At 43.9% G+C, this 22194-nt stretch overlaps 1 protein-coding gene across 1 annotated transcript in view; it reads right to left on the reverse strand.

The window, feature by feature from the left end:
* myo5b (myosin VB) overlaps positions 1–22194 on the reverse strand; it is a 398451-nt gene that overhangs the window by 249553 nt on the left and 126704 nt on the right. The window contains exons 2-4 of the mRNA XM_068030536.1: positions 10546–10656; positions 5787–5958; positions 4283–4427 (exon numbers count right to left, since the gene is read on the reverse strand). Of these exons, the coding sequence (XP_067886637.1) occupies positions 4283–4427; positions 5787–5958; positions 10546–10656 (428 nt within the window). The remainder of the gene's footprint in view (positions 1–4282; positions 4428–5786; positions 5959–10545; positions 10657–22194) is intronic.

The following is a 22194-nucleotide window of genomic DNA, read 5'->3' on the forward strand; positions in this document are numbered from 1 at the left end:
TCGCCGCAGGAATCCTAGCCTCTGACCTGCTCTTGTAGCCACGGTATTTATATAGTAACTCCAGTTCAGTTTCTGGCCAATGGTAACCCCCAGGATGTTGACAGTGGGGGATTCAGCAATGGTAATGGCATTGAATGCATTGAATGTCATGGGGAGATGGTTAGATTCTCTCTTTGTGTGGCACGAATGTTATTTGACACTCAGCAGCCCAAGCCTAGATATTGTCCAGGTCTTGCTGCATTTCTACCTGGACTGCTTCAGTATCTGAGGAGTCACGAATGGTACTGAGCATTGTGCAATCATCAGCGAACATCCCTACTTCTGACCTTATGATTGAAGGAAGGTCAATGATGAAGCAGCTGAAGATGGTTGGGCCTAGGACACTACCCTGAGGAACTCCTGTAGTGATGTCCTGAAGCTCAGATGATTGACCTCCAACAACCACAACCATCTTTCTTTGAACTAGGTATGACTCCAACCAGCAGAGGGTTTTCCCCCTGATTCCCATGGACTTCAGTTTTGGTAGGGCTCCTTGATGCCATACTGCCTTGATGTCAAGGGCAGTCACTTTCACCTCACCTCTTGAGTTCAGCTCTTCTGTCCATGTTTGAACCAAGGCTGTAAAGAGGTCAGGTGATGAGTGACCCTGGTGGAACCCAAACTGAGCGTCACTGAGCAGGTTATTGCTAAGCAAGTGCCGCTTGATGGCACTGCTGATGACACCTTCCATCACTTTACTGATGATTTAGAGTAGGCTGATGGCGCGGTAATTGGCTGGGTTGTACTTGTCCTGCTTTTTGTGTGCAGGACATACCTGGGCAATTTTCCATATTGCCGGGTAGATGCCAGTGCTGTAGCTGTACTGGAACAGCTTGGCTAGGGGCACGGCAAGTTCTGGAGTTCAGTACTATTGCCGGAACATTGTCAGGGCCCATAGACTTTGCAGTATCCAGTGCCTTCAGTCATTTCTTGATATCACGCGGAGTGAATCAAATTGGCTGAAGTCTGGCATCTGTGATGCTGGGGACTTCAGGAGGAGGCAGAAATGGATCATCAACTCGGCACTTCTGGCTGAAGATTGTTGCAATTGCTTCAGCCTTATATTTTGCACTGATATGCTGGGTTCCCCCATCATTGAGGATGGGGATATTTGTGGAGCCCCCTCCTCCAGTTGGTTGTTTAATTGTCTACCACCATTCACGGCTGGATGTGGCAGGACTGCAGAGCTTAGATCTGATCCGTTGGTTATGGGATCGCTTAGCTCTATCGCATGCTGCTTACGTAGTTCGGCACACAAGTAGTCCTGTGTTGTAGCTTCACAAGGTTGACACCTCATTTTGAGGTATGCCTGGTGCTGCTCCTGGCATGCCCTCCTACAATCTTCCCTGAACCAGGATTGGTCTCCTGGCTTGATGGTAATGGTAGAGTGGGGGATATGCCGGGCCATGAGATTACAGATTGTGGTTGAGTACAATTCTGCTGCTGATGGCCCACACCACCTCATGGATGCCCAGTTTTGCAGTGTTAAATCTGTTCGAAATCTATCCCATTTAGCATGGTGGTAGTGCCACACAACATGATGGAGAGTATCCTCAATGTGAAGATGGGACTTCGTCTCCATGAGAACGATGCAGTGGTCACTTCTGCCAATACTGTCATCGAAAGATGCATCTGCGGCAGGCAAGTTGGTGAGGACGAGGTCAAGTGGGTGTCGTTCCCGGGGTTAATTAAAGACTGATCGATTTCTTTCACAGATTTTCCTTATGATGCTGCTTGCTCATTATCTATTCAGCTGTAACCAGCTGCTGTGTTTTAAAGATGAACCATTGCTGTGGGCATCCTACAAAATTCTTAGGGATGCTTCTGTACTGAAAGAGCTACAAGTTCCTGGAGAACTATACCCAAGATGGGTCAATACCTTCAAAATAAACGGACAGAAAATTGTGGTGGTAGGGTGCAAGGATGAATGAGAAAATAGTTAATTAAAAAGAGATGAGATACATTATATCCAACGGCTACAATCTGTCAAGTTACAGGGGGATTTTGTGTCAGTCACTTTCAGTAAGTTTTAAGTGGAAGGAACACTGACCCTTCGCCTCTACTGGTGCATCCTGAAACAGAAAAGACAGATTGCTGAATGCTGCATCCTATTAAAAACTAAAGTTCTCCATGGGGACTGCGTTATGCTCCTTCTGCTTCTTGCATCCTGCTACAGTTCAGAGAAACACAGAAGAGAGTTGTGTGTGACTTGCTGATGTGCTCCTGTGATAAGGCATCCCTTCTGCATTCAGATTGGTCTTAGTAATTCAAATGATGTATGAACAAAGTAATAATCAATCTCCTGGCGTTCTACCATAGAAAGCACCTCTGTTAGCCAAAATGTCAACATCCTCCATATATTAAGCAAGACAGAATCTGGCACACATGAAGTGCAGTGTATTACATTTGGATGCTAATCCTCCTCTTTTAATCGCTTGCTCTCCATTTTGTCTCCTATGGTTTCATTTTTAATAAATATTTAATTTCAGTCATACATTAAGCAAAGAGCTACTGTAAACTCTTTCGTCCTTGCCCAATGAATGGTAAATACACTAACCAATGGAAAGCCACAAATTCCAACCTTGGTCTGTGCTGAGGGAGCTGATCAAAGTCAGGATTGGGACAGGGGCATCAGAAATGACCTCAGCATTCCAGGGATAGGAGGCTGGGGGTGGGGCAGCAGAGATAATGAAAGGGGGGAAACGAGCAGTGACCTTGCTTGAAAGTGCATGTTTTAGTCGACTGATGAGAACAACATTAGGCTTGTTTGTGATGCACCCACCCCTTGCAGAGCGAATGGCCTGCCAACACTCACTGTCAATGCTCACAAAAAGAGGAAAATCCTTGGTGGAGGGTGGGGGAAACATTTGGAAGGCATGCACCCATAACATAGCAATGCTTTCAGCCGAAGAAACAAGAAAAAAAACTAGAGGATAAAAAAAAAGTGCTTGTGTGTTAAAAATAATTAGTGTCTGCTTCAGTTTTCTGATGATTAAGGTTACCAGGCATAAATCATATGTTCATCTGTGCGGAACAATTTAAGCCAGCGTCGATTACAACCACCAGAACTTAATTGAATCAGATTCTATTCTCCTGGTTTTTATTCTTTCAAAATGCATGTGTGTTTCCGAAATCAATCTGGGCATTTCTTTTCTGCCTCCTATGAAATGGAAGATCTATGTGAAAATTACTGCAGAATGAAGGCTCTGCACAAATTACTGTGGCAGTTCATTAAAGTTAATCTGTTTTAAGCTGGTATCTTCAAATGAATTCACTATGTAGTTCTATTAGACAGGATGTACTGAATATTTAAGCCTTCTAAGCTCCCCCTGTTAAGGTATAATAATTCCTCATAGACATAGATCTAACATAGTGTAAAAGATTATTTTTTTGCCACCTATGGTTTGGCAAATTGCAGCAAAAGTTGGTTAAGAGCTTGAAAAATTAACTGAGGACAATTTTCAATTTGTTCTGTAATCAGACCAGAAACCTTGACAAGACAGAATAGGAAGTGGGAGACAGAAACAGAGGGAAGGAGTCTATCACCAACAAATTCAATGCTATAACGATCCTTGGTTTTTCTTTCTCTTCCTTCTCCTAAAATAGATCCAATTTTCCGTACTTTCGTAAACCTCCCGTGTTGTGCTGGTGTCCAGTTCTAAGCATCTTTGGGTCTCAGCCAAATGGTCATTCTTGAGGGGTGAGGGGGTGGTGGAAGCAATTAAGATTACAGAAAAAGTTCCAAGACTTTGTTAAAACTAAAGATATGGAAATGTGAGAATGAACTAATGAACTCAAAGAATGGAAACCAGTATCCTATCATACTATAGTCAAACCCACCACAGGTAATTTTCAGCTGTGCAATTCATATTAAGAATATATACTTGAACTTTCTGCATGTACTGAATTCTCTTCGTACAATATTAAGAAGGGCTGGGTAATCGCCCAGTTGAAAACTGCCCGCAGTATTCTTCCATAACTTCAAGCATAATAAGGTAAGCATTCATTTTCTTCTATTTCTTGTCATTTCTAATAATGCCCTCAATTTTTAGATTGATCACTGCCATCACACGAATAGAAGAGCAGTTTTATTATACAACTCGTGTATCTAACCAGCGGCTCACATTATGCAGTTGCTTGCATATTTATTTAAAATGTTCAATATTAGAATTGGACTAGAGTATTATTTTCCTTACAATATAAGGCAACAAAGTCAACAACAGCTTCCCATAAATCCACTTACCTGGCCATTTGCTTGTACGCTTCTTCGGCCACTGCAAAGATATGGGGGTCCATGTCCCCCATGTTCTGTCCACTGTAAGCGTGAATGACATCTTCTCCATAAATTGGCAACTGTTCATAGGGATTGATAGCAACAAGGACAATACCTAAAAACACAGAAGATCACTATAGCACATCCAAAGATTAAGCGCATTGTCATTTTTCACCTCTGCAGTCTGCATTCAAATCCCATCCAGGCTGATGAGCGAAAAAAAAATCTCTGGCCGCAGGTTAGAACAATCGAAAAAGGTTGTGACTCTGGGGGTAAAGGTGCATAAATGTTTTATTTGCACACACGATCCACTGCAATTTTCTCAGGTAAGTTTTCATTTCTATTAGCAAAGGCATGATGACGTCATTAATTACGTGAGAATACCCCTTTTAAATGAACAGTCACCTGTATTTGACCCAAGTGGAAGAAAGGATACATGTAAATCTTTGAATGAACACCAAGACCTGTTAAATCTATTCTGGTTTGTAATACATTAGTGATGCTGAGAGTGTGAGAGAGGTAATAGCACCTCTCGTTACACTGTGCTGTCACATTCAAAGAGCTTCCTGGGCAGGAGTTCTCTGAAACACATTCAAGAAAAGGCCATCTATCCCCTCTGCCCAAGTCCAACACCAATCAGAGGGAGAAATTATGACTTCTCACATTTGCTTTGTTGTTGCAAAAAACAATTGAAGGTCTGAATAACCTAATAGCAGTTAGGAGAGACAGGGTAAGGATGTCAGGTTCCCTTTCCATAAAGGACATTAGTCAAAGAGGTGAGTTTTGAAGACAAGCCAACAGTTTCATCGTCAGGTTTACTGTTGGCAGCTTTTTTTTTTAAACAAACCACTAAATTCAGTTTTTACAAACAAATCCAAAGTTTTCAAACTTCCATTGTGGGATTTGATATCATCATTCTCTGGATTATTAACCCAAGTGTGTAGATTACTAGTCCAGTAACATAACCATTATGCTGCAGTAGGAACACTGACAGTGACTGACAACAAGCCATTTGACTATTGGTAACATCACAGAGGAACCAGTTGTGCCCTCACCCACAATCAACACAAGCCCACTTTAAAGCATGAGTCACTTGATTGCAATCAGAATTTAAAATATTACTCAATTTTTTTTCCTTCCTAATCCAAGACCAATTGGAAAGCTTCTAATACCACACTTGCTGAAAGGAGCTGATTCAGCCGAGATCAGGTCAAATTTGTGACCTTTTCGGTAAGCACTGGCTCAGACAATTACTAGATAATCTCTCAAATCACTGGAGGAGGAAAAATAATTTGCTTCTACATGACTCCTCTGTCTGCCCTCAGACAATGCAACTAAATTCATACACAAACAGTGTGACATCTTGAGCAAAGATTCCATCTTTCTAGTCCCCCACAGTGCCCCAGCACACTTGCACCAATGGAAGGTCCCACCTACCCGTCATTCTTGCTCTGGTTTCCATTCTTTTACTCACCGCAGTACGTGTATATGGCATTGGACTCCAGAAAGCGGACCTTCAAGTTGTGGAGCACTGCAGGTTCATGAAGATAACTGAGAGCAGTCAGGTCATTCTCGCCAACCAGAATATCAGGATTGCGCAGGAAAGGTAACTGGTTTGCCTTTGAGTTGATGGGATACTCCAGAGGCTGCAGAAAAAACAGGGGAAAAAAAGGAATAAGAACACATTCATTAAAGAGGCCTCACAGATAGCAGAGGAATACCCACTGAATAGTAACATACCACTGCAACATCTTGGATGACCCAGGCCTGATGGAAACCTCGTACCAGGCCATAGCAACGGTATATGTGATCGTGGCAGTTTTAAAAGTACAATATGTATGGAATTTATTTCCAGGTGGTTCTCCCTGAAAATGTTCATTTTTGACACTTCATTTGGCATATTTTGCAACATTTGGGATAGATTTTTTTCATAAATACACATATTTTCTGATATGTATACTACTTTATAGGAAGAAATATAGGCAGAAACCAAAGGTAATGGTGAATTGTCTGTTGTGGTAACCTATTTAGCAAAATAAATATACATGTTTCTTGACTCTTAGCTCTAGCTTTCCACCACCACCATCCTCAACTTCACGAACATCACTATGCTCAATGAAGTCTTTTTTTAATTCATGGGGTATAGGCGTTGCTGAAAAGGCCAGCATTTATTGCCCATCTCTGATCCAAATTGTGCGTTGTCTTCTCTTTGGAAGCAGGTTTGAGTCTGAAACAGTCTAAATTACTATATCAAAGGACGGTTTGCATAATTTATTATTGTGATGCCAAGAGGAGCAAATAGAGGATTGTTCAAATCTCACGAGAAAACTATGTTCTGTTCATTCTTTTATTCCATGTAAAAGTAATCTAATTTGTTAATTTAGAATTGGCCTTATTTCACTAGAGTGCACATCAGTCCGCCTTCCAAAAGATAAAAGAAACGTACATGGCAGCAAATCAAAAATCACATTATCCAATACACGAGAGGAGGCTGGTTGTTACAGCCCATCAGTCACATTAACTAGATGTTGAGCAGTAAAGTTACTCTGCGGGTCATAGGGGTTCCAAGCTCTGCTTATTGGAGTGAAACTGAGAGAATGTGTAGTAGTGGTCCCAAATTTGGAACTAGTGCATATGTGTATGTGAATGATAAGTTGCTGAGGTCTAAGCATAACTCATTCATTCACAGTCAATTGGTGGAAAATGTAGCCCATTAATTTGTTTAATCTTGTCTCATACCTCAGTCTCAAAACAAGCAAAGTGTATTCAGTGTACTCTCCACTACATCTCTGCTTCTGACACTCAGCATTCGGCAGGCTCAAATGTATTAGTACATAACCAAAAAGTCAAAGATGGGTTGCGAAATGAAATGTTTTCTCAATTGAACTTGAAGATCAGCATCAAGAATTCCTCGGCCAACCTTGCATAATGCCCTGCAGGCTACTTAATCTGATTTATCCTTGACCCCCTCCTATTTCGCATCTACATATTGCCCCTCGTTGACATCATCCGAAAGCACAGGGTTAGTTTTCACATGTATGCTGACGACATTCAGCTCGAACTCATCAGCACTCTCTTGACTCCTCCACTGTTACTTAATTATCAAAATGGATGAGCAGAAATTTCCTCCAATTAAATATTGGGAAGACTGAAGTCATTGTTTTCAGGTCCTGCTTCAAACTCTGTTCCCTAGCTACCATTCCTCTTCCTGACAACAGTCTGAGATTAAGCCAGTCTGTTTGCAACCTTGGTGTCACATTTAACCCAGAGATGAGATTCTGACCACATAGTCAGGCCATCACGAAGACCACCTATTTCCACCTCTAACGTCGCCTGACTTGACTCCTGGTTGAGCTCATATGCTGCTGAAACCCTCATTCATTCTGTCAGTACCACCAGTCTTGACTATTCCAATGCATCCCTGGCTAGTCTCTCACATTCTACTCCTCATAAATTTGAGGTCATCCAAAACTCTGCTGCCCATGTCTTCAGACGCACCAAGACCCATTCCCCTATCACCCCTGGGGTCGTTGACCTATATTGACTCCTGGTCAAGCAACATCTTGATTTTAAAATTCTCATCCTGGTTTCCAAATCCCTCCACAGCCTTGCCCCTCCCTATCTCTGTAACGTCCTCCAGCTGCACAACCCTCAGATACCTTCCGAAGAAGGGTCACTGACCCGAAACGTTAACTCTGCTTCTCTTTCCACAGATGCTGCCAGACGTGCTGAGTGATTCCAGCATTTCTTGTTTTTACCTCAGATATCTGTGCTACTGTTGAGCATTCCTAATTTTAATCACTCCACCATTGGTGGCCACGCCTTCAGTTGCCTAGGTTCTGAGCTCTGGAATTACCTCCCTACAGTTCTTCGCCTGTCTACCATACTTTCCTCCTTTAAGACACCCCTTAAAATTTATCTCTTTGACCAAGCTTTTGGTCGTCTGACCTAATATCTTTGTGTGGCTTGGTGTCATATTTTGTTTTATAATGTTCCTGTGAAGCCCCTTATTTATTACATTAATGGAGTTATATAAATATAAGTTGTTGTTGCCTCAACAATGTGTCTCAACTCCAACATTTGAAAAGAACACCCTAAGAACCTGTGGAACATGCATATTTCTCACTCTACTAATCTTATTTGTCTTTCTAAATGTAATTGGTAACTTATGAGCAGTATTATGCTGTGGATCCATAAACATTCAAAACTAGACTGAAACCACCAAAGTTCCGTTTCATATAGTACTTGACACTCAGCAGAGAAGAAGTGATTGTCTGGGTTGGGACTTAAATGTAGGTCCAAGATTTGAAAGACAGTTTGAAAACTAGCATGTCTATATTTCCCCTTTAAAAGCACAAAAAAGGCCCACTTCACAAATTTTATAGAAAAACAAGCAACTGTCGAATGTGAAACTTACTTTCTGTCCTGTATTTTTAAAATTACAGCTGGCAAGGCATTTTTCCCAAGAGTTCGACTGCTGACTGCTGAGTCAATAAAGCTGCAAGCTCATTTTTAATCAGCACTTGTGAAACAACATTTACAGGGCTGCTGAAATCACAGACCTCAACATTTAGGCAAGGGCCGAATGTATAAAGGCACACTCAGACCTTGCAATAACCTAGAACACTGAGCTCCTAAAACTCTGTTACAACATTGTGACACTGGACTCAGAACTATTTTAAAAGATAAAAAGAAAAACTGTGACTGATGAAATTTAAAATCTAAGAAAATGGTGGCAGTTAGTCAACAGGTAAAATAGAAGATTAAATTAATGTTTTGATCGGGACCCTTCATCAGACTCCCTTCTTTCTCTCCTTTTTCAGCCTTGACCCATCTATTTCTGTAACTTCTGTTTTGACGATTTCATTTCTCTGGCTCCCACTGTCTATGTTGAAGATGAGACATTCAGGTACTATACACCTCCAGCCCTTTAGCAAGATGGTCTCCAGGCCCTGCACCTTTTCATTAAGTACACAGTTTCTACCTACCATCCTGGCTTGGCTGAACTGATGTTGACACTCAGGTTTCTCAACTACACTTCTCCTGAATTCTAGATCGAAGGGCTAAATCTGAGAAGTTAACCTATCATTCTCCTCTTGCGGATTAGTCTGCATTTTTATTTAATATTTCCAGCATTTTCTAATTTCATTACAAGATTTTCCAATTTTGTTTCTGAAACTTTATCGCAATGCAATTTTTTTTTTGTAAAATATTATCCACCTTTTGAACTCCATCTGGTCTTTACACCACTCCTGCTAGAGAAAAAAAGAATTTGCATTTATGTAGGGCCTTTTATGTTATCAGGATATCTTAAAGTTCTTCACTGACAATAAAAGTTATTTTTGAACTGTTATCACTGTTGTTATGAAGGCAAATGTGGCAGCTAATTTGCATGCAACAAAATCCCATAAACAGGGATGAGATGAATTACCAGATAATTTCTTTCTGGTGGTGTTGTAAGAAGAGAGAAATGCTGATCAGAACATTGGGAGAACTATTCTCTCATCTTTAAAAAGTGATTTGGGATCAATGACACCCACCAGGACAGGCAGACGAGCTTCGATTTAACGTGATCACAAACTTCTCGCAGTACGGCAATCCCTGGAATGGGGCTTGAACTCCATTGAATCAGAGAGAACACTACCAACTGAGTCAAATAGCTGAAAGCAGGACAGCAGGTATCCAAGCTGCTCATTGGTCATCACCAATGTCATACTGCAGACATTTGCACCTACCAAGAGGCAGTTTGTATCATTTCAGATGTGACTCTTCCTTTTTCTGTCCTGTTCCTGCATCCTGCCCTCTCCTTTAAAGGAGACTTCATTAGGTGCCTCCCCACCTTGTACCAGCCAAAATTTGTAACTGTTTTGAGAGTTAAGAAAAATACTATGCTCATCTCACATCATGTTCAAACACTCAAGAGATCCATTTTGTAAAAGTTAAATGTGTGATAAATGACTGCACAATGGGACACATGACCATCGAAGCAAAGATCATCATCGCTGTTCTATCTTCCTCTGCACACAAACGTGGAAATTGTCCAATACTTGCTGTGCTTGAGACAGCGAGTCCTGTCATTTGCAGATTACATCATTTGTTGCAGTTATTGCTCTGCTTTCCTCCCTCTCAAAAGACTAAAACTAACTCAGATTAGAGCCACCCCAAGTCAGTATGTTCAAACTCCAACAAAAATTCCTTCTCCATCCAGTGCCTCTCTCCAAAGACATACTGACCATTTCATCTTCCAGTTTAAGGTGAAGGACCTCATCACCATCTCTGTAATCCTTGGTGATTTCTGCTGACTTCCAAACATCCTCTGGATCAGGGATCCAAACCTTTGTGTACTGCAAATAAAATACAGGCAGATTAGTATACAGAAAATATCAAGTTAAAGGGAGTACAGCCTCTTCATCACACCACAGTAACCAAGATTACCTTTGCTGTTACATTGAGCAACAATTGAGCATTGTATTTCAGACAAACAAGAAGAAGATCCACCCTCTGAACACAACCATGCATATACACAAAATATCCCTCTGAATGCTAATCAGTAATCCCTGCATGATTTGCCTAGCTAGCTTACCAATATATTTTTAAAAAAATACATTCTAAGAACCTGCTTTTGGGACAAGAGTTCATACTACCGCAGGTTTTCGCTCACGCATGAAGTAACACAAAGTCCAGCTTGACAGAGTAATGCTGTAACAGAGTATGTAATGCGGGAAATTTGGTCAGTGAGGGAATTCAGCGCAGTGAGGGAAGAGGTGCTGTTCTGGTCTTTTATAAAACAAGAACGGTCCAAATGAGGGAGCAGGAGACAGTGAGACCTGGCAGCAGCAGAAGGAGCGGCTGACAAATCAGAGCAAGGAAAGAATGGATCTTGCATGGCATTTTCCAGAGAAAGCAAGAAGTGATGTCAGAAGATAGCAGGTAGGTGATTGGTTGGTGAATTTTTAAGGGTTTCTTTTCTCTCTTGGCTAGGATAGCTGTAAAACTACTGAGGAACTATAACATACTGTATTAAATTTACAACTCAGATTAACTAATAGAATTCCAATCAGGGCAAGCATAACAATAAAATTAATTACAGAATAAAATAAAAGCAAAAATAAAAACAGGAAGTGCTGGAAATACTCAGCAGGTCAGGCAGCATCTGTGGAGAGAGAAACAGAGTTAACGTTTCAGGTCTGTGACCTTTCATCAGAACTGGCAAAGGTTAGAAATGTAATGGGCTTTGAGCAAGTGAAAGGAGAAGGGGGGGGTGGGTGGAGAAGAAGAACAAAAGGGAAGGTCTGTGATGGGGTGGAGGGCAGGAGAGATTAAATGACAAAGATATCATGGAACAAAAGGCAAAGAGAGTAGTAATCTTTCCTTTTTTTCTTCCTTCTTTTGGGCCTCCTTATCTCGAGAGACAATGGATACGCGCCTGGAGGTGGTCAGTGGTTTGTGAAGCAGCGCCTGGAGTGGCTATAAAGGCCAATTCTGGAGTGACAGGCTCTTCCACAGGTGCTGCAGAGAAATTTGTTTGTCGGGGCTGTTGCACAGTTGGCTCTCCCCTTGCGCCTCTGTCTTTTTTCCTGCCAACTACTAAGTCTCTTCGACTCGCCACAATTTAGCCCTGTCTTTATGGCTGCCCGCCAGCTCTGGCGAATGCTGGCAACTGACTCCCACGACTTGTGATCAATGTCACACGATTTCATGTCGCGTTTGCAGACGTCTTTATAACGGAGACATGGACGGCCGGTGGGTCTGATACCAGTGGCGAGCTCGCTGTACAATGTGTCTTTGGGGATCCTGCCATCTTCCATGCGGCTCACATGGCCAAGCCATCTCAAGCGCCGCTGACTCAGTAGTGTGTATAAGCTGGGGGTGTTGGCCGCTTCAAGGACTTCTGTGTTGGAGATATAGTCCTGCCACCTGATGCCAAGTATTCTCCGAAGGCAGCGAAGATGGAATGAATTGAGACGTCGCTCTTGGCTGGCATACGTTGTCCAGGCCTCGCTGCCGTAGAGCAAGGTACTGAGGACACAGGCCTGATACACTCGGACTTTTGTGTTCCGTGTCAGTGCGCCATTTTCCCACACTCTCTTGGCCAGTCTGGACATAGCAGTGGAAGCCTTACCCATGCGCTTGTTGATTTCTGCATCTAGAGACAGGTTACTGGTGATAGTTGAGCCTAGGTAGGTGAACTCTTGAACCACTTCCAGAGCGTGGTCGCCAATATTGATGGATGGAGCATTTCTGACATCCTGCCCCATGATTTTCGTTTTCTTGAGGCTGATGGTTAGGCCAAATTCATTGCAGGCAGACGCAAACCTGTCGATGAGACTCTGCAGGCATTCTTCAGTGTGAGATGTTAAAGCAGCATCGTCAGCAAAGAGGAGTTCTCTGATGAGGACTTTCCGTACTTTGGACTTCGCTCTTAGACGGGCAAGGTTGAACAACCTGCCCCCTGATCTTGTGTGGAGGAAAATTCCTTCTTAGCTGTTGTAAAAGACAAAGCATTCGTCCAGAGAGAGTGCTAATGGCAGAATAATAAATAGCTCTGTCCGAAAGCAAAAACATGAAAAACAAGTTTAAGACTAGCACATTGTAAAAAAAAATAAAAATGGCAGTCACGGGCCTAAGTTGTTGAACTCAATGTTGACTCCAGATGGCTGTAGTGTCTAATCAGATGATGAGTTGCTGTCCCTCGAGCTTGCATTGAGCTTCACTGGAACAGTGCAGCAGGCCAAGGACAAGAATGTGGCATGAGAGCAAGGTGGTGAATTAAAATGGCAATCAACCAGAAGCTTGGGGTTATGCTTATGGACTGAGCAGAGGTCTTCCACAAAGCGGTCACCCAATCTGTGTTGGGTATCCTTAATGTAGAGGAGACCGCATTGTGAGCAGCGAATACATTATACTAAATTGTTAAAAAGGACAAGTAAGTCACTGCTTCACCTAAAAGAAGTTTTCAGGGCCTTGGATGATGATGAGAGAGGAGGTAAAAGGGCAGGTGTTACACTTTCTGTGATTGCATGGGAAGGTGCTGTGGGAAGGGGACGAGGTGTCAGGGGTGATGGAAGAGTGAACCATAATAAGAGTCTCAGCACAGAGCAGATTTAGAGGCACTTTAATTAAAATTAATACTTTATACAAGGTACTAATTAGATTATAAAAAAGGCAGATATTTTTCTTGGATCATGGATGGGCAGCTGAGACTTGTTGCTTGCAATTCCTGTGCCACATGGGAATTTCAGAAATCTTCATGTGTCTTGGGGGACTACATGTGTAGGCAATTCTTTCCAGCTGCTGCAGCTCTAGCTCAGGATTGTCGAGTTTGATGGGCAGCTGCAGTTACTGCGCAGCATCAAGGACCAGGAGAGTTTCCTGAATCGTATGTTCCAGGAGGTGATCACCCCACAGTCAGAGTTCAGGATAGTAGATGGGAGTAGGAAGAGGCAGGAAGTGCAGGAGTCTTCGGGGCATGCGTCACTCTCAAACTGGTACTCAGCATTGGTGACTGCTGGGAGTGACAACACCTTGAAGAGCTGCAGTTCAGACCATGGCACCAATGGGCATCGGACAGCACAGGAGGGAACAGCACAAAAAGGATCTAAATGCACGAAGCATTTGGAATAAAATGAATGAGTTAACAGCACAAATAGAGTCGAATGAGTATGATTTAGTGGCGATTACTGAGACTTGGTTCCAGGGAAACCAGGTTTGGGAATAGAATATCCAAGGGTACTCAGTATTTTGGAAGGATAGGCAGGAAGGAAAAGGAGGTGGTGTAGCTTTGTTAGTAAAGGAAGAGATTAATGCTGTAGTGAGAAACGATATGGGCACTGGAGATCAAGATGTAGAATCAGTCTGAGTAAAAATAAGAAATAACAAGGGAAAGAAGTCCCTGGTGGGAGTAATCTATAGGCCCCCAAACAGTAGTTCCGCAGTGGGGCACAGTATAAACCAGGAAATACTGAGGGCTTGTATGAAAGGCACGGCAATCATCATGGGTGATTTTAATATACATATAGACTGGATTAATCAAATTGGCAAGGGTAGCCTTGAGGGAGAGTTCATTGAATGTATTAGAGATTGTTTTTTGGAGCAATATGTTGTGGAACCAGCCAGGGAGCAAGCTATTCTGGAGTTGGTATTGTGTAATGAGGTGGGATTAATTAATGACCTCATAGTTAAGGATGCTCTAGGGAAGAGTGATCATAGCATGCTAGAATTTCAAATTCAGCTTGAGGGCGAGAAATTGGAGTCCCACACTAGCATTCTGGAGTTAAACAAAGGTAATTACATAGGAATGAGGGCAGATTTGGCCCTAGTGGACTGGGCAGGAAGACTAAAAGGTAGGACAGTTGATGGCAGAATTTTAAGGAGATAATCAATTCCTCCCAACTAAAATATATTTCAGAGAGGATGAAAGATTCTAAGAGGGGGAAAAACATCCATGGCTAAGCAAGGGAGTTAAGGATAACAGAGACAAAAACTAAGGCATACCATATTGCAAAGGCCGGTGGTAGGCTGAAAGATTGGGAAACTTTTAAAGATCAACAAAGAGTTACTAAAAAAAATAAAAAGAGCAAAGGTAAATTATGAAAGAAAACTAGCGCAAAATATAAAAACAGATAGCAAAAGCTTCTGTAAGTATATAAAAGGGAAGAGAGTAGCTAAAGTGAATGTTGGTCCTTTGGAGGATGAGACTGGGGAGTTAATAGAGGGGAACACAGAAATGGCAGAAACACAATCAGTATTTTGCCTCAGTTTTCACAGTGGAGGACACTAGGTTATAGAAAGGGAGGAACTTAGAACAATCATAATCACTAGGAAAAAGTACTGAGCAAACTATTGGGATTGAAGGCAGACAAGTCCCCAGGGCCTGATGGCTTACATCCTAGGGCCTTAAACGAAGTGGCCGCAGAGATTGTGGATCCATTGGTTATAATACTCCGAAATTCCCTGGATGAGGGATAGGTTCCAGTGGATTGGAAAAAAGCTAATATAACGCCCTTATTCAAAAAGGGAGGGAGGCAGAAAGGAGGAAACTAGAGACCAGTTAGTTTAACATCTGTCGTTGGGAAATTGTTAGAATCCATTATTAAGGAAGTAATAACAGAATATTTAGAAAGTCAAAACGCAATCCATCAGAGTCAGCATGGTTTTATGAAGGGTAAATCATGTTTGACTAATTTGCTAGAGTTCTTCAAAGCTGTAACATGTAAAGTGGTATTGGGGATCCTGTAGATGTACTATATCTGGACTTCCAGAAGGCATTTGATAAGGTGTCGCACAAAAGCTTAATATACAAGGTAAGATCACATGGGGTTAGGGGCAATTTATTAGCTTGGATAGAGGATTGGCTAACCAACAGAAAACAGAGAGTCGGGATAAATGGGTCTTTTTCTGGTTGGTAAGATGTAACCAGAGGGGTGCCACAGGGTTTGGTCCTCAGGCCCCAACTATTTACAATCTATATTAATGACTTGGACGCAGGGATAGAAGGTACTATAGCCAAATTTGCAGATGACACTAAAATAGGTGGGATAGTAAGTTGCAATAAAGAAATAAGAAAATTACAAATGTATATGGATAGGTTAGGTGAATAGGCCAGAATTTGGCAGATCGAGTTTAACGTGGATAAGTGTGAGGTTATCCATTTTGGTCGGAAGAATAGAAAGGCAGATTATCTCAATGGAGAGAAACTCCAGAGTGCTTCGGGTGCAGAGAGATCTGGGTGTCCTCGTGCATGAAATGCAGAAAACTAGTACGAAGGTACAGCAGGTAATAAGGAAGGCAAATGGAATTTTGGCATTTATTGCTAAAGGAATAGAATATAAAAATAGGGAAATGTTGCTGCAACTGTACAAGGCATTAGTGAGACCGCACTTGGCGTATTGCATACAGTTTTGGTCCCCTTACTTGAGGGGGGGATGTAGTTGCATTGGAGGCAGTTCAGAGGAGGTTCACTAGATTGATTCCAGAGATGGGGGGGGTTTGTTTTATGAAGGGAGATTGAGCAGTTTAGGCCTTTACTCTCCAGAGTTTAGAAGAATGAGAGGAGATCTAATGGAGGTATAAAAGATGATTAAGGGGATTGACAAAGTAGATGTAGAGAGGATGTTTCCTCTTGTGGGGCAATCTAGAACGAGAGGTCATAGTTTTAGGATAAGGGGTAGCAGATTTAAAACAGAGATGAGGAAAAATTACTTCTCTCAAAGGGTCGTGAGTCTGTGGAATTCACTACCCAGAGTGAGGTGGATGCAGGGACATTGAGTAAATTTGAGGAGATAGACAGATTTTTAATTAGTAATGGGTTGAAAGGTCATGGAGAACGGGCAGGAAAGTGGAGTTGAGGCCGAGATGAGATCAGCCATGATCTTATTGAATGGCTGAGCAGGCTCGAGGGGCTGAATTGCCTACTCCTGCTCCTAGTTCTATGTTCTTAGTAGAAATGCAGTCGTTATAGGAGATTTCATAGTTCGGTGGACAGACAGGCATTTCTGTAACTGTCATCATGACTCCAGCATGGTGTGTTGCCTCTCTGGTGCCAGGGTAAAGGACAACACAGAGAGGGTGCAGAATATTCTGCAGAGGGAAGGAGTGAGCCAGACGTTGTGGTACATGTTGATACCAATGACAAAGAGAGCAGATATTGAAGTCCTATGGTCAGATTTTCAGGAGCTAAGGAGGAAGTTAAACAGTAGGACCTCGAATGTAGTAAGCTCTGGATTACTCCCAGTGCCACATGCTAGAGAAATAGAAATAGGAAGATAGGGAGGATTGATGCATAGCTTGAGACATTGTGCAGGAGGGAGAGCATCAGATTCTTGGGGCATTGGGATCAGTTCAAAGGCAGGAGGCATCTCAACAGGATTGGGACCAATATCCTCATATGGAGGTTCACTGGTGTGGTCGGGGAGGGTTTAAACTGAATTGGCAGGATTGGGGCGGGTGGGCACCAGCATATAGAAGTAGAAAAGAGAAATAAGGTGCAAAAAGGAGTGAGAGTGTTGGAGAAGGAAGTAGTGCCATATTAGATAGGGAGCAGACCAAGAAGGATGAGGAGGAATACAAAGACAGGTTGACAATGCATGTATGTAAATGCACAAAGTGTGGTGAATAAGGTTGGTGAGCTACAAGCACAACTAGCAGTATGGCAATATGATGTAGAGGTAATAACAGAAATGTTTAAGGTGGTGGATGGGGTGCCAATCAAGTGGGCTGTTTTGTCCTGGATGGTGTTAAGCTTCTCGAGTGTCGCTGGAGCTTCACCCATCCAGGCAATGGGGAGTATTCCATCAAAGATGGAAACAGTGAGGCATTACCTATACTTCCAAAAGCTTCCTCTACTTTAATGAATACTGAAAGCATCCCAAACACTTAACAACTGCTGATGTTAAGATAATTGGCTCATAATTCCTCAGTTCTCCAATCACTCCTTTTTTGGAATATTGAATTGAATCAGTCCTCAAGTCCAGCTCCTATATTTATGGAGCACCTGAAAATGATTACTCACTCATTTGTTAAAAGATCCTAGGGTCTAGTTCAGAAGGCCTTTGGATACTTAAACCTTTGAGCTTTTTCCATAAGCTCACGCTTTACTGCCCTTGGCATGTTATGGATTTCTGAGCTAGTGTAACTTTAGAATAATAGCTTTATGATACAGAGTTAAAAACATAAATTGTGTAGCAATACGACCACTTGGCTGATCAAGCTGATTCCACCCAGAGTCCAAGTATGGATTACTGATATATGATGCACAATATAATTATTGTAGACATTTCCTACTGTCACTGCCCGTCGATCCCTAAGGTACACTTCATTTCTTCTCCTACATAGTGCAAAAATAAATCAAGCTGTGTCATTAACTTCTCTATAACCCTCAATCATCCCACTCAACAAATATTGCTCCAGGTCCCTTTTAAAGATGTCAATTAATTCAATTGCCGATTTTTACCAAGCGTCTAGTCCACTATCCTCTAGGGGAGAAAGAAGTTTCTCTCTAATCTTGCTAATTTACCCGAGCTGTTCTGATGTTGTAAACCTCAAAAGAGATAAACAAAAAAAAGCCCTGAACTCCTTGGGGAGGACAGTTTTCTGGTGTAATGCTAATGTGGGAAGGGTGCCAAGTTTAAGACGGAACCAGGAACCTTCTTGGATCCGTCAAAATCCTTTGTACCAATCCTCAACCCTTAGGTCTGTGGATCCACTAATTTTGCGGGAAGATAATGCAAATAAATTCTTCTCCCCTGCTCAGACAAGAGCATCTCGTGTCAGAATTGCTGTGCTCACCTGACAAACATTATGAAATTGGCGTGACCCAGAATTTCAGGTGGGTGGGTACAATTCTACTCTGCAAGTCCTCATTGTGAATTTCAATGCTAAGAACTTCAGCAGCAAATGATAAAGGTACATTTGGCCATCAAATTCTGAGCTGAATTTAGTGATCCCATCGCAGGTCCCTGCAGTAGACCCAGAAATGTGCACAGTTCCCATTAGTCATGTGGGCAGCCAGTCCACAGCAATCACGCGGCGGGCAGCCACTTTACATAATGAGGCAGGGGGCCCGGTCAATCATACGGCGGTGTGGGATGCGAGACTCTGAATATGGTATCGGATGACTCCAGCGCAGATGCTTGCGCCATATTTAAAGCCCTCCCAACCCTGCTTGCATTGCTGCCTTGGACTGATTTGACACCAACGGTTCACAATGGAAACTGGTGTTGGAGTGACCCCCACCCCCCCCCCAGACCCTGCAGGATGACGGATATAAGACACAGGGTGGCCCCACGGTTTAGCAATGCCTCCCTCGTGATTCTCCTTCAGGCTGCAAGGAAAAGGCAGGAGGTTCTCTTGCCCAGTAGTGGCAAGAAGAGGTCCTCCCGCCTGACCAAGCAAGCCTGGATGGAGATAGCCGAGGTGGTCAGCTACCGTGGGGTCACTCCCTAGACATGGGTACAGTGCCGCAAGAAGATCAATGATCTCCTTCGTTCTGTCAAGGGGACTTCTCCATATCTCTCTCCTTTTTAGGGACTGCAAGTTGCTACACAGGAGGAAGCAGGACATGAGGAGGGAGGCACTGCAACTGCGCTGGCAGAGGGGGGTTTGGCATCACCTCATCCTGATAGATGCATTGCTGCATTTCACCCACAGGCCACCTTTTTCACAGCTCACTCCCATTACGAAGGGTGCACGGCATGGAACACAAATAGAAAGGAGGCGATAGACTGCATGCGTCCAGGTGAGTCTTTATTGTTTTCACTGAGTGGCCATCAGGTAAGCATGTGGAGATTGTCTCTTGCCTCCTTAACCCATCGCTCAATGTGCCTGGCCTCCAGCGCTGCCTGCTCATTATCCTCCTCATTGGTTGAGGAGTGTCGATCAATCATATCCTTGTCATGCAAGGCCTTCACCCTTTGCAGTGCTGGATTGTGCAGAGCACAACAGACCACCATGATATGCAAGACCCTCACTGGGACATACTGCAGGGAACCATCAGATCGACCTAGGAAAGGAATCTCATCTTCAGCAGCCCAATGGCTGCTCGATGGTCACTCGGGTGGAGCTGTGGCAAGTGTTGTACCTCTCCTCTGCTGCAGTGAGAGGGTTCCTGACAGGCATCAGTAGCCATATCTTTAATGGGTGGTCCTTGTCCCTAAGAATCCATCCCTGAAGGCGAGCGGGGGGTGTGGCTGAAAAGCTGTGGCACCTGGGACTGTCGAAGCATGTAGGAGTTATGGCTGCTTCCCGGGAAGCGGGCACACACCTGCAGGAAATGCTTTTGGTGGTCGCAGACCAGTTGAAGGTTGATGGAATGGAAGCCCTTCCTGTTGATGAAGGCAGCTGGCTGGTCCGTTAGAGCCTTGATGTCCACATGCTTGCGATCTATCACACGTTGCACCTGGGGGAAATCCAGCGATGGCCCCGAATCCGATGGCCCTCTTGGCCTGACTGTCAGGTAGCGTACATAGTGGCCAGCGCTCTTAAACAAGGCATTGGCCACCTTCTTGATGCAGCAGTGGGCTGCTGACTGCGAGACCCCACACATGTCCCCAGTGGATGCTTGGAATGATCCAGATGCATAAAAATTCAGGCTCACTGTGATCTTCAGGGCCACTGGCAAAGGGTGACCCCACAAATCCTATAGGTCGCAATTAGTCCTGCAGTAGGATGCATAAGTCAGTGACAGACAGATATTTGGAGGTAGCTTATTCGAGTCCGGTACATTCTGTGGCACAGGTGGGCCCTTCTTGACATGGTCAGCTGCTACTGCTCTCATCATGGAGCTTCACGGGCAAGCGCAGCTGCCTCCTAGCCCTCCCTCCATCGCAGGCGCTGCATCACACCATGGGGTCCAAAAAGACAGGATGTATGAGACGCATGCCAAGTGATCAGCGGGCCTCTAGAGCGCTGTTGATGCAGAAACAACCATACTTTGGCAGCTGTGCCTTTGCTACTTCTCCTGGCAGACTCCCTGATGGCCATCAGTGCCCACCCTCGCTGATAGCTGACCCCCTCATCCAGCAGTATGGACACCCAACAGTCATCCAAAACCAAGCACCTCCCTTTCCCCAAGCCCCTGCTCAGCTGTCATTCCCACCAGAGACCCTGCCCAGCCGCCATTCCCACCCAAGACCCTGCTCAGCCGGCATTCCCAGCTGTGATCAGGGACCCCCTTGCAAAGCATCAGAGACCATGACTCCATCCCCCTTGCAGACCACCCAAGACCATGATCCCCCTTGCAGAGCACACAGCACTGTAGACCGACAATGGCCTCCGCTCCCCCCCTCTTCCCCAATGCAGTGCCCATCATGGCTGTCTTCCTGTCGCGGCACTGAGGCCTGGCCTTGGTGCCGCCAGCTTTCAACATCCAGGAATCCGAAGGCACGCGAAAGCCGCCCGTCACCCACTTAATTCCAAGACCCTTTTGAATCGCAATGAATTAGATGAAAATATATTAAAACTAAGTGCTCAGCAATTCAAATTGCACTCTCGTCATGTCAGGGCAGTAAGGCCACCTCGGTACTTTCCCGCCACTGACTAAATCCAGAACCAACCTCATGTCTTCGGGTTTCTGGGCAGACACTTCCAATGTGATTCTTCGGCCCCCCAAGCCACTATTCCCGCACCAAACAGCTGTACTAAATTCAGCACAATATTTACAATTTGGCCTCCTAATGGACACTAATTTATTTAATCTCAGTGTTGTCACTCGGTTTATTTAACATATTAGTATCAATATGTTGGGCAGGGAAAAAAAAAACACCTTTTATTGATTTGGCTAAATTGCACTCCAGTTCAATGGGCATCAGCAACCTTCCAGTACCTTGTCAAGTGGCCATATGTGCGTCCAGGCAGCGAGTGTTACAAGGCCATTCATTCACAGCAGGCATCACAGACCAGCCTGATCCTGACCTCACCCACATCAACATATATACAATTCCTGGCACAGTTGACTGGGTAACAATCAGGAGCTAGTATCCTGTGAGATTTTCTTTCACCCGAACCAGGAGGGGCAGAGGCCACAGGCATCAACCCCAGCTGATATCAGTTAACTCAGCACAGACTGAATTCAAGTGTGATCGGTTTCAGATGAAATAGCCTAGCAAAATTATATTGCTTGATGGCCGGCACAGACACGATGGGCCGAAGGGCCTGTTTCTGTGCAGTATAACTATGACTCTGCAGTCAGAACCTTTCCCATGGCAGACGGGAGCCGTCCACCGACCGAAAAGTCGGTGGCAATCCCGCCTCCACTGGGCCTGGGGATCCAGTCTGGATTTTCGGCCTCCAGGCCCTTAATTGGTCTTAGGCAGGACTTCCACCTCATGAGGCCTAATGTAGCTGCCGGCCAATCAGCGGGCCGGCAGCTCTTTGTCCCACTGGGA

The sequence above is a fragment of the Heterodontus francisci genome, chromosome 1 (assembly GCF_036365525.1).
Source record: "Heterodontus francisci isolate sHetFra1 chromosome 1, sHetFra1.hap1, whole genome shotgun sequence".
Lineage (NCBI taxonomy): Eukaryota > Metazoa > Chordata > Chondrichthyes > Heterodontiformes > Heterodontidae > Heterodontus > Heterodontus francisci.